The sequence below is a fragment of the Cyprinodon tularosa genome, unplaced genomic scaffold (genome assembly GCF_016077235.1).
Source record: "Cyprinodon tularosa strain WSP-4 unplaced genomic scaffold, ASM1607723v1 ctg4, whole genome shotgun sequence".
In the NCBI taxonomy this organism is placed as follows: Eukaryota; Metazoa; Chordata; class Actinopteri; order Cyprinodontiformes; family Cyprinodontidae; genus Cyprinodon; species Cyprinodon tularosa.
This window is the reverse complement of record NW_024039118.1, coordinates 2,186,389-2,201,805: the sequence shown is the minus strand read 5'-3', so window position 1 is coordinate 2,201,805 and position 15,417 is coordinate 2,186,389. Positions and strand designations below refer to the sequence as shown.

The 15,417-nt window shown below is 36.1% G+C and overlaps 1 protein-coding gene across 1 annotated transcript in view; it reads right to left on the bottom strand.

The window, feature by feature from the left end:
* dnah2 (dynein, axonemal, heavy chain 2) overlaps window positions 1–13,368 on the bottom strand; it is a 91,391-nt gene extending 78,023 nt beyond the window's left edge. Inside the window, exons 1-13 of the mRNA XM_038297982.1 lie at window positions 13,315–13,368; window positions 12,049–12,139; window positions 11,520–11,572; window positions 11,273–11,437; window positions 9,961–10,192; window positions 9,766–9,876; window positions 8,854–9,092; window positions 7,525–7,716; window positions 5,474–5,631; window positions 4,965–5,052; window positions 2,229–2,437; window positions 365–494; window positions 52–240 (exon numbers count right to left, since the gene is read on the bottom strand). Coding sequence (XP_038153910.1) covers window positions 52–240; window positions 365–494; window positions 2,229–2,437; window positions 4,965–5,052; window positions 5,474–5,631; window positions 7,525–7,716; window positions 8,854–9,092; window positions 9,766–9,876; window positions 9,961–10,192; window positions 11,273–11,437; window positions 11,520–11,552 — 1,746 coding nt within the window. The 5' untranslated portion in view covers window positions 11,553–11,572; window positions 12,049–12,139; window positions 13,315–13,368. The remainder of the gene's footprint in view (window positions 1–51; window positions 241–364; window positions 495–2,228; window positions 2,438–4,964; window positions 5,053–5,473; window positions 5,632–7,524; window positions 7,717–8,853; window positions 9,093–9,765; window positions 9,877–9,960; window positions 10,193–11,272; window positions 11,438–11,519; window positions 11,573–12,048; window positions 12,140–13,314) is intronic.
* Window positions 13,369–15,417: the final 2,049 nt, after the last annotated feature.

Sequence of the window (15,417 nt, the reverse complement as noted above, 5' to 3'; positions counted from 1 at the left end):
AAAAGTAATCAACCTTAACTAAAGTTAGGGGCATTAGTGACTGATGGATACCTTAATGTGTTCTTCAAGGAGATTCTTGAGGCCCCTGGCCCGCATGGCCTGTCCCACACTTTTTGGCAGGTGATAAGGAATGTACCATTTACATGGACTCTGATTTCCCTTTTTGATCAGCAACTTTAGTTCTGTGGTGAAGATGCTGATGAATTCTTTGGACTTCTCCTCTAATAAAGGCCCTATGGTCTGTGTTGGTGAGGAGGAATGTGAGAAGGAAAGTAAGAGATGACAGGAAGGCTAAAAAGATGTGCCATGGGTCAATAAAGCAAAGTGAAGATTAAGATGTGACATGAGAGTGAGCGTTTGAAACCTTGCTTTTGGTCATTGGATGGAAAAAGTCCCAAATCCTGACTCCTCCCTGGAATGTTACCACATCGGCAAAAGCCAAATTGATCACCTCCGGTATCATTTTTTCTATATTGCTCACAGATTTACAAAACCTAAAGAAACAAACAAACACAATTATGTAATTATAGATTGTATCTTTGAAGGAGCACAAATTCCAACCTGTTATAAAGAAAAGCATGCTTTTTTGCAAAAACATCCACAAATGACTGGAATGTCATTAAATAACTTATTTGGTAATCATTTTCAACCATTTCCGTTTGTCTTTTTTACCTTTACATGTAAACCGTTCAGCTGTTTTTTAAAATTATATAAATTTTGCTTGGTAGTTTAATTACATATCACTGGCAGTGCTTGCACTGATACAAAGTACATGCATCTCTGCTTCAACACATCTGCCACAATATGAGTTTCAATGGAAGAGCTAGTTAAAGAGCTTATCCATTTGATTCAGGCAAATAGGGTGGATAACACATGTACAAGTTCTAGGACACTGGCCCCCTAAGGGGATTTTCAGGCCTGCAGCTTTAAAAAGCACAATGGAAGCACAAGCAATCTCTAATGCGCACCAAACTAGTGTGCTCCTGGTGCACACTAGTTGATGTCTTAAAACAACTGTACTCTGCTGCGACCCAACTGCCCGGCACACTCAACAAGCTTAAGCTAAAAGGGCTGCTATAGTCACCTCAGTAATACAATGTGCATTGGCCGGGAAATTTTCAGACAAGCAAACTAAAGAAAGATGGAAACTTGTCACAGACAGACTTGGATCTCAAAAGAAACACAGTGCTGTGGTGGATACAGCACACCCCCCTTTTGGAGACCATAATAAATGTTTACTACATACTTTGTTGTATTAAGATTAACAGCCGGTGGCTGTCACCTAAGGCACTCGAGACTTATCCCACATCCTCCACTCCGCGCCACTCAGCTCCAGTCTGCCTGCACAAAGTAAAGCCTACATCCTCCACGGTTCCTCCCACTGATCTATATTTATTTACTGGATAGTTGATAGCCCATTGGTAGCATGGGGTGGAGTGAAGCAATTAGCCACCATATTGGTAATCCCTGGTTAGATTGGTCGCAATGTAAACGATACATGCACATCAGCTTGAAACAAAACAAAAAATTTCAGGGGGCTTAAGACTTTTAAAATAAAGACTTATTCATCAATTTGACACACACTTGCTGTTTCATAGCATAAGTAGATAACTGTAAGTTATGATAAAAAAATAGACTTTGCCGCTTCTGTCAGTGAGCCCCAGGGCAGCTGTGGCTACAATGTAGCTTGCCACCATCAGTGTGTGAGTGTGAATGGGTGAATGAATGAATGTAGTGTAAAGCGCTTTGGTCAAGTCTTCTGACTTGAATAAAGGCGCTATATAAGTACATGCCATTTACCATAATAAGTCTGAATTAAAAAATTGTAAAGTAATTCCATTTTCCTAGCTGCAAGGATAAAATGAAAGATTATTAACAGTCTTTTACTGAAGCTGCAGCATCAATGTCTGCTAAATGAAGCACATTTAACAACAGAAACTGATCACAGATCCATCCTCTCAGCAGCTGTAAGACTCCAACCACCACTGTTCCCAACAACCTCAACAAGTTGTTAAACTCATGCTGATTTTGTACAGGTTCAACCTTTTTCAAGTTTTTTACCTTTTGTGACCATTTTGTGTATAATCTTTTTGCTGCTGTAGAATGTCTCCATTGTGGGAGAATAAAGGGATTTTCTATTCTAAAAAACGGGAAATCTAGCTGTTTAATGTATGTCTTACTAACAGTTTTAGCCCTAAACTAAATATATTTTGGAGCAGTGGACAAACCTGTGGAATTCCTTGGACCATGTCATATTTTGTAAGTCAAAGACTGCTTTGTCAAAAGATCGCAGGTTCTCCAGTGCTTCATTGAAGGAGGTCTGAATCTTCACCAGCCTGCTGGTAACCTCTGAGCCTGTGTGGCCTCCGAAGACAGGGATGTCTCTCTCCTGTCCATTTTTCCAGCGGACAAATGGCATATCCTGCCACTCACAAACCTGAAAAATTATCAAAATAAATATATGATGAAAACAGAAACAACAGCTTATGAGTTCATACATTGCTATGGGAAGGTATTTTCCCCTCAGTGATGTATTTACATGTTTCCCATCAGCAAAGAAAGCAGAATATCAGACAGTGATAGCCTCAGCAAGTGAAAAATGCAATCTTTAAATATTTTACTGAACTGGAAAAGGGCCATGTAAACCAGAGTATCCCAGTGTTGAAAAGTATTTTCTCCATTGTTATACTATAATTAATTATGTTCCACTACACAAATCCGGCCTGCACACTCCATGTCTTGTTGAGCCAATAAATCTCCTGAAGAGAGTATGACAGACCATACCAAGAAGGCCAACATCCTATATTGATCTAAGGTTCAAAGAAAAAAAAAAAAAACTAACCATAAAAAACAAATGACAAAACAACTCTTATGTAGTGGCCTAATCAAAGTCTTGAGTTAAATCAGACCATAAGATCTGTTGGAACCCATAGTGCCGGTACAAAACATTAGTGTTCAAGGCATAACATACACTGGAAATCGGAATCTACATTATGCTGGGAACCTTAGACTATCTAAGCTAGTGTATAGAGGTTTGGTGAACTGTATAAAGGAAAAATAAACAATAAACAAATATAATATAACAGGGTTTCTACAAGTATAAACAAGTTAAATTTAATACTTTTTAAGACCTTTCAATACCACTTTTAAATGAAATTTAATACCAAACGTATGATGGAAATACAAATCAAAATGACGGTTGAAATTTAGCTACGCATCTGGTTTTGTCTTTTCCACAAGTAAATGACTGAACTAGCCCCGAATCTGGAAACATTGCTTTGAACAGTTCTTCAATCCCGTCATTAGACCTGAATGAATGGTGGCTTGTCACGGTCCTCAGCACCCAAATCACCTCTGCTCGTGTTGGCATGGAGCCACAAATTGCTCGGAGCTCAGATGGCACGCTTGTTGCGCTTGCGGTGGAAACGGTGGAGCAGAAACTAGCAATTGCAGGCTGCTGGCGTGCTTTTACATAGTCTTTATGTTTTTTACTCTGTACATGAGATTCAACTGCTCTGATCCCCATTGTCCCAAGTTTGAAATTCTTCCAACATACAATGCAGCTAGCTTCATAAGCGCTGCCAGCCACCGACCATAACCAAGAATATTCATTCTTTTCTAGCCATTTGTGATTAAACTTGCATTCCCCCGTGTTTAAGTAGTCGAGTGGCTATCGGTGCTGTATTCGGCCTACCTGTAGATGCTTTAGCCTACGGCATCAAGAGCTACGCGATACGAGCTGCGCAATAGGCTACGCTCTGACCTAACCATAGACAACACAGCGCCTAGGCTACCGGAAAAAAATATTCGACCTCGCATAACAGATTGCCCGCATTTTCACGGTGACATGACATACAAATATTTAGGAACCATGCAAAATTAATTTAAGACAATTTAATACTTTTCAAGGCGTTATTTTGAGGGGAATTGATTTACGACTTTTTAAGACTTTAAGGACCCGCGGCCACCCTGTATAAAATGGCCATGAGGCTTATAATAATGCCGATTGTCTAGAGATCACACAAATATTTTTTTAAATACAAGAAGTCACAACATTTCAGTACCCTATTTATGCCATTAAAGCAAAAATCCATTTAAAACACACATAGTGAATATACATCTTAATAAAATGATCTAATTACCAAATGCCATATGGCAGTTATTTTGGTTTAGACAGCAATAATCATGGATGTCTTGATCTGATATTGATATCAGAAATCAATCCTGCATCAGTCAAAAAATCATTATCGGCACATATCGGCCCACATTTAAAATCCCCAATATCCGCAAGCTGATAAAAAGACTCCACTTCTATCCGTTTCTTTTTAAGTCTAATTGACTTACTAGTTAACAATAAATGGGTTAGTTGTTTTCATAGCTATTTTCATTGACTACTTTTCTCTGTTGGAATAATAACACTTATAAAGCCTTTTCTTTTATGCGACACTACAATATATGTAATATAAGTGTGTATGATTCTTGCTTATATTGTATCAGGCCAATATCAGCATCAGTCAATACTCAAAGCTGCAGTATCAGTATACTATTAGAAATAAAAAAAAAAGTAGTATCAGGGCTAAGATGTTTTGGCGAGCATGTTTTGCCTGATATTGCGAGCTGTTCAATGATTTGATATATTAAAGTCTGGATAAAAGCTAAATATATGTTTGTTGTTTATTCTGTTTATTCTAATTTCAACTGGGAGTGCACTGTTATTTTTTATTAAATAATTCAAAAGGATTGAGGGAGTTCTCATAGTGCAGTGGCTTAAGTCTTTAACTGGCATGATGCAGGAAAGGCATCTTAATTTAGTTAAGTCAGACAAGTAAGTTATGATGGCTTGCTGTGGTGTCGCCTGAATAAGAAAGTAGTTGAGAGAAACGAAATCTTTTCTAAAGTGTTAAATATATTTATACTCTTTTGATAAAGAAACTCTGTAAAACAGGCAAAATAAAAAGTTTTACCTCAAGCAAGTTTTTCAGTCTATCAATGAAGGCATCAATCTGATCAAAAAACTTAGTTTTGTCCAAAACCCAGCCTTTGGGATCACACCTGCAAGAAGAAAAGCAAAAAAAAAAAGACTGCTAAAATAAATTACAGATTAACTATAAATACTTTCATGTTGCCCTTCTTGTCTTTGCTTTATGTTTTTGAAAACAAATGTAAAGATCTTTCTGTAAATTTCCTGGTTAGGAAAGGAAGCATTGCGGATAAGATATAATAAACATGTATTAATATATGTGCTATAAGTACTAAACATAATCACGGTGAAAAAAGGGCAACCTAGAAACAAAAAAAAACAAAAAAATCAAAAGGTACATTTTAATAAAAGGTCAGTGCACTGAATAAGTGTTCCTTGTTGAAATATTCTATAAGCTTAACACCAATAATTGATGTTTTCCAAAATATACCAAAATAAACTATGCTGGCCTTAGAAAATAGTTCTCTTAAACAGAGACTACAATTATCCTACGTGTGATAAATCTTGGAGACGTGCAGATACATATCCTTCCAGTGCTCGCAGCAGTGGATACAATCGTTCAGGACTTGCTTGCTAGATATCACATGGCCTTCAAAGATCCTGTCCAGAGAGATGTTCACACTACACAGACGGATGATCTCATTAGTCACCTAAAAGTTTGCAGAAAACAAACAATTTTCAGCTTAAGTGTTCTTAGGTCGAAATGGATTTGTCTTCTTCTGTTTTGCTTTCTCCTGCTGAAACAAAACAAGAGCAAAAAATTTAATAATGAAATGTTTTGGTAATAAAACGAAACGTTCAAAAGACATTTACCTTAGTATTTGCACTGAGAAAAATAAGGGTGACTTGGACAGAGGAGTCTAGGGCAGGGGTCTCAAACTCAAATCCTTGAGGGCCTGTAATTTTTAGATGTTCCCCTTCTTCAGCACACCTGAGCTCATCGGCAGCACTAGACTGCTGTAAGTGAGGTTGTTTAGTCATTTGTTTCTATGTGGAGCAAGGAACAGAAAGTTGCAGGATATTGGCCCCCAAGGTTTTGAGTTTGACACCCCTAGTCTAGGGCGTATACCTTACTTCATCCTGTTTTATTTTTCTATAAATGGTATGTTTTAAGCTACTTACATGTTAACAAACATGTATACCTCCAATTGGGTCTGTGTAAATGCTTGGTAATATTCTAGTGACTCTTCAGTGTCAACATAATGGCAAAAGTTAGCAATAATGAACGGATAGATGATGAAAAGTTTGCTTAGCCTTGTTAAAATGTTAGGATTTTCTGACATAAAAAGAGATCTTGGTAAATCATTTCATTTTGTATTATTTGACTATCATCATCCATTAGCAGGAACAATTCGGACTATAATTATGCAGCAGATTGCATAAGTGTAAATGTCTTTAAAAAAGGAACAGTCTTCTTTTTTGTTACTTTTTCACCTTCCATATCTCATCCTAATCTTGGTCATGTTCATCCAATCTAAATAAGGTTCCCCACATCTACCTGAAAGTAAGGATATAAGTATGTACTCCACTGCCCTCTTCAGGTGAGACCACTCATTTTCTGTGAGATTCAGCTCTGAACTCCTACACATTTGTTTACATATAGATGTATGTACAGTAAAGGAGAGAGGGGAAATTATTCTGTATTAAGATCAGCTTTTGACCAAAAAAATAATAAATAAAAGGATAAAGGAGATTGGAAAGAAGCATTGAGTATAAACCAACATCTCTACAGGTAGAGATGGATGGAATGAGTTTTTACACCATGGGGCAATTTACTTATACTTAATAATACAGTGATGACTGCTTCCTTAAACCCTAGAATCCTCATTAAAGACAAGAAATATTTGAAATGTCAGGACATTTGAAATGAACTGGTAGTCAGCCTGACACCTAAAATTGGGTAATGAACAGCACAATAGCTTTAAACAGAATGATGGTCCAGAACATATGCACAGATATTAATATAAATGGATGATCAGAGGCAACATCTAAACTTTGTAGAAAATCTGTGTGGTGAGCTGAAAAGAAAAGAACATTAGAGTGAACCCAGAACTTAGGATGATAGAGAGAGATGTTTCAAAGTGGAGAGGAATAGGATACCTCCCAACAAAAAATACTCCTGAAGAGGAGTATTTTGATCCACTGTTTTTTAAATATATATATTTTTTTCCTTTCTAAATTTTTGGTGCATGATTAAGTTACTTTAATGAGAAAGTCTGAAACACCCAATTGGATTAATTTGTTACAGAAAAATAGTAAATAATTTCTTAATCAAAAATAATTTACTACACTATAAAAACTCTAAAACAGTGGGGACTGTACATTGGTAGAACTTGGAGATCTCCCAGCAAACTTCCTGGATGCTGGTCTGATCCACTCAGTGGTCTAGATTGAGCTGAATCAATTACTTTTAACGGCTGGATTTGGGGATTTTTGACAATCAATACCATTCATGGAGATCACTCGTCTCTCTCCATTCTACCTGCAGTCATTAAGAAAAAAAAATTTATTTGGGGGTAGACACATCAGACATATCAGTGTACCTTGTAGAAGAGCCCAATGATTCTCTCACTGGTGTTGAAGTGGGGAGCATTGTTCCAGATGACTCGGATGAAAAACACAATGTCATACAGCTTTGACATAATTTCTCTTGGCTTGAGACTTAAAAGTTCTTCATGGGACTCCTTAAGTAAGCCCAGGAGGATCAGGGTTTTCTTCACTTTCAGGGAACATTCCTAGGAAACACAGACACCATGGAATGATGATGATCTAGATGATTATCATCACTTTTCAGGATTTTAACTCGAAATTTTTCTCAACACATCTTTATCACTAAAGTGTTATAATTCTGATACTCTAATAAGGACTTTGTCTTTTAGGTAAAACCTTTTGTAATGGGACCTTATTTATTCTGTCAGCAGAGGTGCACAAGTGTTAAGACCCTGTTAGAATCCCAGGTTCTGCAATATAAGAGCAGTGTTGACCTAGTGGGTTAGGGCAGTGCGCTTGTGCTCTGAGAAGGTTGCAAGTATCCGGTTCAATTCTACTCCCTTAACGCTGGGTTCCTGAACAAAGACCCTTGAGTCCAAACTGCTCCGGGCGCCACACAATGCCAGCTCAATGCAGAGAGTGAATTTCCCCATTTCAGGAGAATAAAGAGATTTAAATTTTTTCCAAGTTGGTTACTGAACATTTCCATTATTTATAGCAAGACCACTCTGGACTCTTGTTCCTCCTATCCAAGGTTACCTTCTGGAAAGGTCCCACCTCTCTAGACAAAGCACAAGCCTGCTGGCACCAGCTCTTTATAAAATAAATATTGGATCTCTATCTTGACAACAAGCATCAAATCTGATCACCTTAGCCTGGAAAGAACCTGCCAGAATCGTCTCACTCAGAGCTCATCAGTACCAGTAAGCCCTAAAAGATCTTTCACAGCTTCCTTCCTCCTCATTTCAGTTTTTATCAGTCTGCTTAGTTTCTTTGCATTAGGATCAGATGACTATCAGAAACTGACAGTTTAAGCAGGTCTGTTACAGAGAGGTAACCAAAATGTCAGCAAACTAAAGTGAAAGGCTTGTGAAAGGAAACAAAACATTTGACCTCAGTCACTCAGTTTCAATACTAAAGACGGGCATATAAACTTGACTTTTAGGAATCTCGAATTATCATAGCACTTCAGAAATAAAAATAATTGTAGTAATTCTTAACTGAGCCAATGGAAAACATATATATATCTTACTGACAGTGAAAAAAAACTATTTCATCTATTTATACAGTGTATGTTACAGATTCACCTTGGGATATAAGTAAAGTAAGAACAACCATTTATCACTGATGTGTACACTTTACCAATTAACTGCTTGTTTTACCTGTACTTTTGTGGTCTCATCAAGGAACCACTGAAGGCATGAGGACTTGGCAAGCTGTAAGATCTCCTGGATGTGCTTGACTTCTGGCTTTTCCCGCCACTTGATGATCTCTGACAGCTTCATGGAGTAACTCTCCCAGAAGGCTATTTCTTCCAGCAGGCTTTGGTCGTGTCTTGTGTGTCTGGCTTCTTGGTGATCCAGCATCTCATGGATTTGAGCACTCCAGAACATCATCATAGCTACAGGTAAGGCAGATTAAAATTAAACAGATGCAAAGAGAAACAAATAAAAAAAAAACTGGCAGAGGGACAGAGGGTTTCAATATGCACTAAAAAGGTTAAGAAAAAGTAGTGTGATTGAGAAGGAAGAAGTACCCTTTAGGGTCTGTACGTGTAACATTAACAGATACAAGGAGAGATGAAAGTTAGGATTTAACATTATAGCATTAAATTATGTTGAACTTTTCCTTTTAATTGAAAAAAATAAAAAAATAAAATAAGGTCAAACTCTGCATCAAACTGATAACACCAAACCAAAAAAAGGTTTTTCTACTGCATTTTTGCACCATATATATATTTGTCTTTGCACTGCTGTGAACTTGCATATCAGTGTGTTTTGCATCATGTTTTTCTTCTCCCACGCTGTATACATTGGATCACTGCTGCACTTGATGAAATGGAAATGTTCATTTCAATGCTAAGCTGCTGATCATTCACTGTCTAAAAGCTGTACAAAAAAGTTTGTTATGTATACAATCTGTGTATACAAAAAGACAATAAAAATTGTCTATGTTTAAGTAAGTCTAGGTCTAATTATTACAGCAGGTCAGAGTGAAAAGCTATTTCAGTAAAGATACTGATGTGGAAAATTTTTTTCCCTAACACTGCCTCATAAAAAGCCTTCTAAACTTACTCTCCAGTCTATCCACCAGCTTCCCATCCTTGCTGGCCTCCTCAGCTGACAAGTGTTGGGCTTCCACTGGGATGTACAGAAAGGTTTCTCCTGTTCTCCGATAGAGGATATCTGCTCAACAAAAAAAAAATGGAAACTCTCCACAGGTGCTAAAAGCTATAATGAAATACACTTTTAGAGAACTTTTTTCCTCACCACCAAGCCAACGAAAATGAAAGTACAGCTCCCTGGTAAATTTATCCTTGATTTCTTCTGTACAAGGGGTGGCAGCAACTGCAGGAGCGTATATGCAGGTCAGGTCTGCAAGCATCGTATGGAGGGGGTCCCCCCTCACACTATCAAACTGTATGACGTCAGCAAAGTTTTCCTCAGTGATTATAGCTCCTACAGGACGAGTGAAGTACAACAGCCCCTCAACCACGTCCCCCTGTGCAAATAACATTCAGATCAAAGTTGGATAGAAAAGGAAAATGAGAAAAACAGTGGATCAATATAGCCAGGGAGCATACTGAATTATATGTGGTATCAAAATGCACTGAATTGAAAGAAATCAGGAAGGACCATTGATAGGCAGGTTGCAGCCCATCAATCAAAGATGGAGACCGTTTATAAATGAAAAACATTTAACACTCAGTGATTAAAACCTGGATGCTTTTTGTAAGATTTTCCTTAGGACAGATGACACTACATAGACGTAAGGGTTCCATCTATTTGACAAAAGCCATCTGATTTTCTTCAAACAGATTGCATATTTCTGCACAAACACCTCAAACAAGCTGCCAAGCACAGTAGAGGAGGTGCCATGATTTGTAATTAAATCTGCCATTAAATAATAAAAAGTAATGACATTAACTTAACTTAGGTATGACATGAAATAACAATTATTATTATTTTCTTACACCAGACCACAGAAAGCCCTTTCATAAGTTTATTAGATATATTTTAGACCAAACTAGATATAGAGGATTATAGAGGGTGGAGTTGCTGGCCCATTATGCTGTAAATAAATTGCCATTTTTAGGGATAATATTTGCTGTAGAGTAAATCAAATCCAGAAAAAAAAAAATTATTGTCTATATTGCTCAACAAGAAGCACCATTCAGAAATGAGGATCATGAAATAATTATACCCACTTCTTAAAATAAGATAAATATATCTAATTGAAGCTAATGTATTCAATTATTACTGACAAATTCAAATAATCATTAAATAAAATATGCACTTTTTGTATTGTGTACATCCTCCACTACTGGTTGGCTGAAAGAAGACCATCAATTTGTTGAAATTGGCTAGTGAAAATCTGCCCATCAACCTGATTAAATGCTTTAGTGAGATGTTAGTAGAAACCAATATCTGCAAACCTTAATGAATGAGGCAATTATTTAAACCAGAATAGGCCAACTGTATTGACAGGATGCAGTAGGGGTACATTTTAATTAGCCAATCAGCTGCTTTTAAAAATACACTGTCAAATTATAAATATTTACACGATGACAGAATAACGTACTGGGTAAGGGGTACTGAAGTCCACCTGAAGCCCATTTCTTCTGTGCACATAGACCACCGCAACTGGAATGGAAGTGTCTGCGACAAACTGATCCAGGGGCTTCACATTTTCCTCTGTCCATGACTCCTCCGTTACTCCAGGAACGCACACACAGTTGATAAGCAACTAAACACAGGACAGGAGGAAGAAAACAGAATATTTAGTAGTTTAGACCAAATGTGCATTCTGATATCTGCTTGTGCTATACCTGACGGATGCTCTTAATGTTATCCTCATCCATGGCACTTATCAAGCATTATCCTGTGAAAGACAGGCTCAGTGTTAGCTTGAACATAAAACATGATAGGATCAGATCTTTTATTGGATGCTTTTAATTGTTTTTTAAGTTGAGCTTTGTTTTGATTTTATCTAGTGGTTTCCTGAGTCTTAAAATGTCTTCAAAGGAGTGCAAGGCTGAACTGGCCATCGGGAATACAGGGGGAACGTCCATTTTTGGACAGGCTCTCATAAAAAATGTATTTTAAATTAATTATTTAATATATTAAACTTTATAAAATAATTTAATAATTTAATAATAATTTAATAGACCAAATATTGTTTTTAACTTCCCATATAGTTATAGTTTTGTAATAATATTACATAAATATTAGTAAAACCCTGCTATTTCAAAATGGATCATTTATCATTGGTAGAGGTGTTTAGTAAAAGGTTACATTTACTTGAGTAACCTTTTGAAAACAGTTTTTCAGGAGTAGTTTTACTGCAGCTATACTTACAGACACATGTGTGTCCATCCATCTTCTGCCGCTTCTCCCTTTTATTCCTTCAGGGTCGTGGTGGGGCTGGTGCCTACTGTATGTACAGTGTCTATGGGTGAAAGGCAGGGCAACATAAAGACACACAACCATACCAAACACACACCAAAGGGCAATTTAGAGAAGACAATTAACCTAATAGTCATTTCTTTGGAAGGTGGGAGGGGGGGAGAACATACAAACTCCAAGCAGAAAAACCCCAGGAATTGAACCCAGAGGCTTGTTGCTGCAAGGCAACGGAGTAATATTTTTTTCATAATGCAACATCTGGTTGAGCAAGAGTAACTCTACTCAATTAAGAAAAACTGACGTTTTTAAACTAAAATATTCAGCTAGCACAGAGCCAGCCAAATATTTAGCTACCTTGGTGCTAAATATTTAGTTTGTTAAATAAATATTCTATTTGGAGCTAAATATTTATTTAACAAACTAAATATTTAGTTTGGAGCATTTTTTCATTTTTAAACTAAATATTTGGGTCCAATCTAAATATTTATTTAACAAAGTAAGATTTTTATAAATTAATGAATGACATAGTGAAAGAAATGACTTGAAAAAAGTAAGCCCCTTATTTTTCTCTTAAAACACCTTAAATAACCATAAATAATGCTCTTAATGTTTGACTGCTTAACTTCAATCACGTAAATATGCAGTAACACATATAGAGGACCTTCAGTAAACACTGGTTTCATGTTTGTTTTTTTTAAACTAAATGTTTAGAAGACATTAATTGTTTTTATATAACATAATTTCCCCAAAAGTTTACTTTTGTTTGATTTTATATTTATTTAATATAATGTTAGACGATACGATCAGTTACTTCATTCTTTAGTAGACATTTTTTTTTACCAGTAGTCTGGGCCCTGAAGGAGCGCATAATGACTGTTTTTTTTTTTTTTTTTTTTTGTTGGAAGGTATAAATTAAAGCCTTATATTTTCATTTTTATCGTTGGGTGTAAGTTAGGGGCAGTTAACCGCGAAAAAAGCTATAATAATTTGTTATTTCAGCTCAACAAGTGCACGAATAACGGTTTACCTAAATCACGGTTAACGAACTATTTTAGTAACGGCTATTTTCAGCGTCGAGCAAAGCAATGAATAAACGTTAATTGAAGTTATGGACTAGATTTCGGCCATTCTCATAAATAGTAAAACATACTTTACAGGAGCTTATTTAAAATTTTATTGTATAATTGTATCTATAGATGAATACATTTTTTTTCTTACCTTTTATGTTTTTTGCTACATTCAAACCACAGCCGCTCTGTGTCGGGATGTCGCTATGGAAACGAGTAACTGCCAAGCCCTCCTAATATTCCCTACCTCCAATCCTGATTGGACAAGTAAAATAAAAGAAGGTCCATGATTGGACGAGAGAGTGGGTTCATGGATTGTGTGATTGGATGAATGTAACATGACGAGAGCGACCAAATACAGCAGATTTGATTGCGCAATAACAAACACCTGTCTCGATGCCATCATAGATGACTGTCAGTCAGGCTTTACGCAAGAGAGGCACATCAGTAACAATATTAGGTTGATTCTGAACTTGTTTGATTATAAGGACATCATAACTGAAAACGGATATATTTTATTTGTTGATATCTATAAAGCCTTTGATACTGTAAATCACTGGTTTTTATTTGATGTTTTGGATTTTTTAGGATTTGGTCAAAATTTCAAAAGAGCAATTAAAACGCTATATAATGATTGTAATAGTTCGATTAAACTTATGGGGGGAACGACTCAGAGATTTCCCATTTCTCAGGGTATTAAACAAGGAGATCCTGCTGCGCCATTTTTGTTTTCATTAGTGATGCAAATGTTGGTACTGCAAATACAAAATGACACATTTGAAGGAATTACCATCTCAGGTCAGGAAATTAAATGCTGTCAACTAGCAGATGACACAGCTATCTTCTTGAAAAATGAGTTCCAAGTTAAAAAGATTATAAATTGCATCAATGCTTTCTCTGAAGTGTCAGGTCTTACCTTAAACATAAAAAAATGTGTCTTGTTTCCTCTCAAAGAGGGCAGTATCCATAAAGAAATCGAAGGTATCCCTGTCAAGAAGGAAGTAACTTACCTGGGAATTAATATTTGTCGAGATCAGTCTGAGAGGGTTATTTCTAAGTTTCATAATCTGATTCCAAAAATTAAATAGATTTGATTTATGGCTGATGAGAGATCTATCACTTAAAGGTAGAATCCTCCTGTCAAAAACAGAAGGGTTATCCCGCTTGGTTTATCCTTCAAAAGTAATAGATGTTCCTAAATCGCTGATAAAGAAAGTTGACCCTGCCCTTTATAACTTTGTCTGGAAAAACAAATCTCATTATTTAAATAGATCTGTAATAAGTAAGTAAGTTAGACTTAAATACATCAAATGTGATATTCAAAGTGAACTGGATCAAATATTTTATTAGAGACCAAAATAAACTATGGTATCCAGTTGTCTAATTTTCACAGACAGGCATTGTCTTGTTGGCTTCTTTTCTACAAACATAATTTTTCCCTACATAAATCTCTAATTTGGAATAACAAATATATCAAATACAAAAATAAATCGATTTTTTATGAGACATGGATCCAAAATAATTTTTTTTTTACATTTCTTAAATCTGTGTTTCTTTTAAATAAGATGTGCAATAAGATATAGCTAAATAATATCATGTATTCATCTTGTACACTGTATTTATTGGTTGCGCACCCTAAATATATTTTTCTTGTAGGAAGTTTTTAATACTTTTAGTTAGCATGACAAGACTGCACACCTTTCTGTTACCCTTTAATCAACTGCTTGTGACTTTTTTAAGATCTGTGCATAATACATCTAGAGGATGATTAATGAGAATGTTTATTAAGAAGATGTATTCCACACACATGCTTTTACTTCAATGTGTACTTTGTTTAATGTTAGGAAAAGATTGATTATCTTTTAGACATACAGTATCTTCTTATAGTGGAATACTTTTTCATGAACGTTCATACACACTGACGAAAATCATCAAAGTCAGCAACAACAGACGCAAGAAGTATGAGATCTTTTCAATTTCTTAGCATCAAAATGTGGGAACGTAGGTATCACTTCTTTAGAGTTTAACTTCTTTCCTATAGGTCCTGTAGTGGGAAAAAGTATTCAACTATTCACCCTAGTTAAATAAATGAAGATCGATGGATTTCACTCAGTCGACACATTTATGTCTTTGCAAAGAGAGAACAGTTCATCATACAGCCCTTATGGCACAGCATCCAGCCCTGTTCTACCTGAGCAGCGTTCGTTTCCCCTTATGTACAACTATAGAAAAGTAGTCAGAGTGAAAACAAATT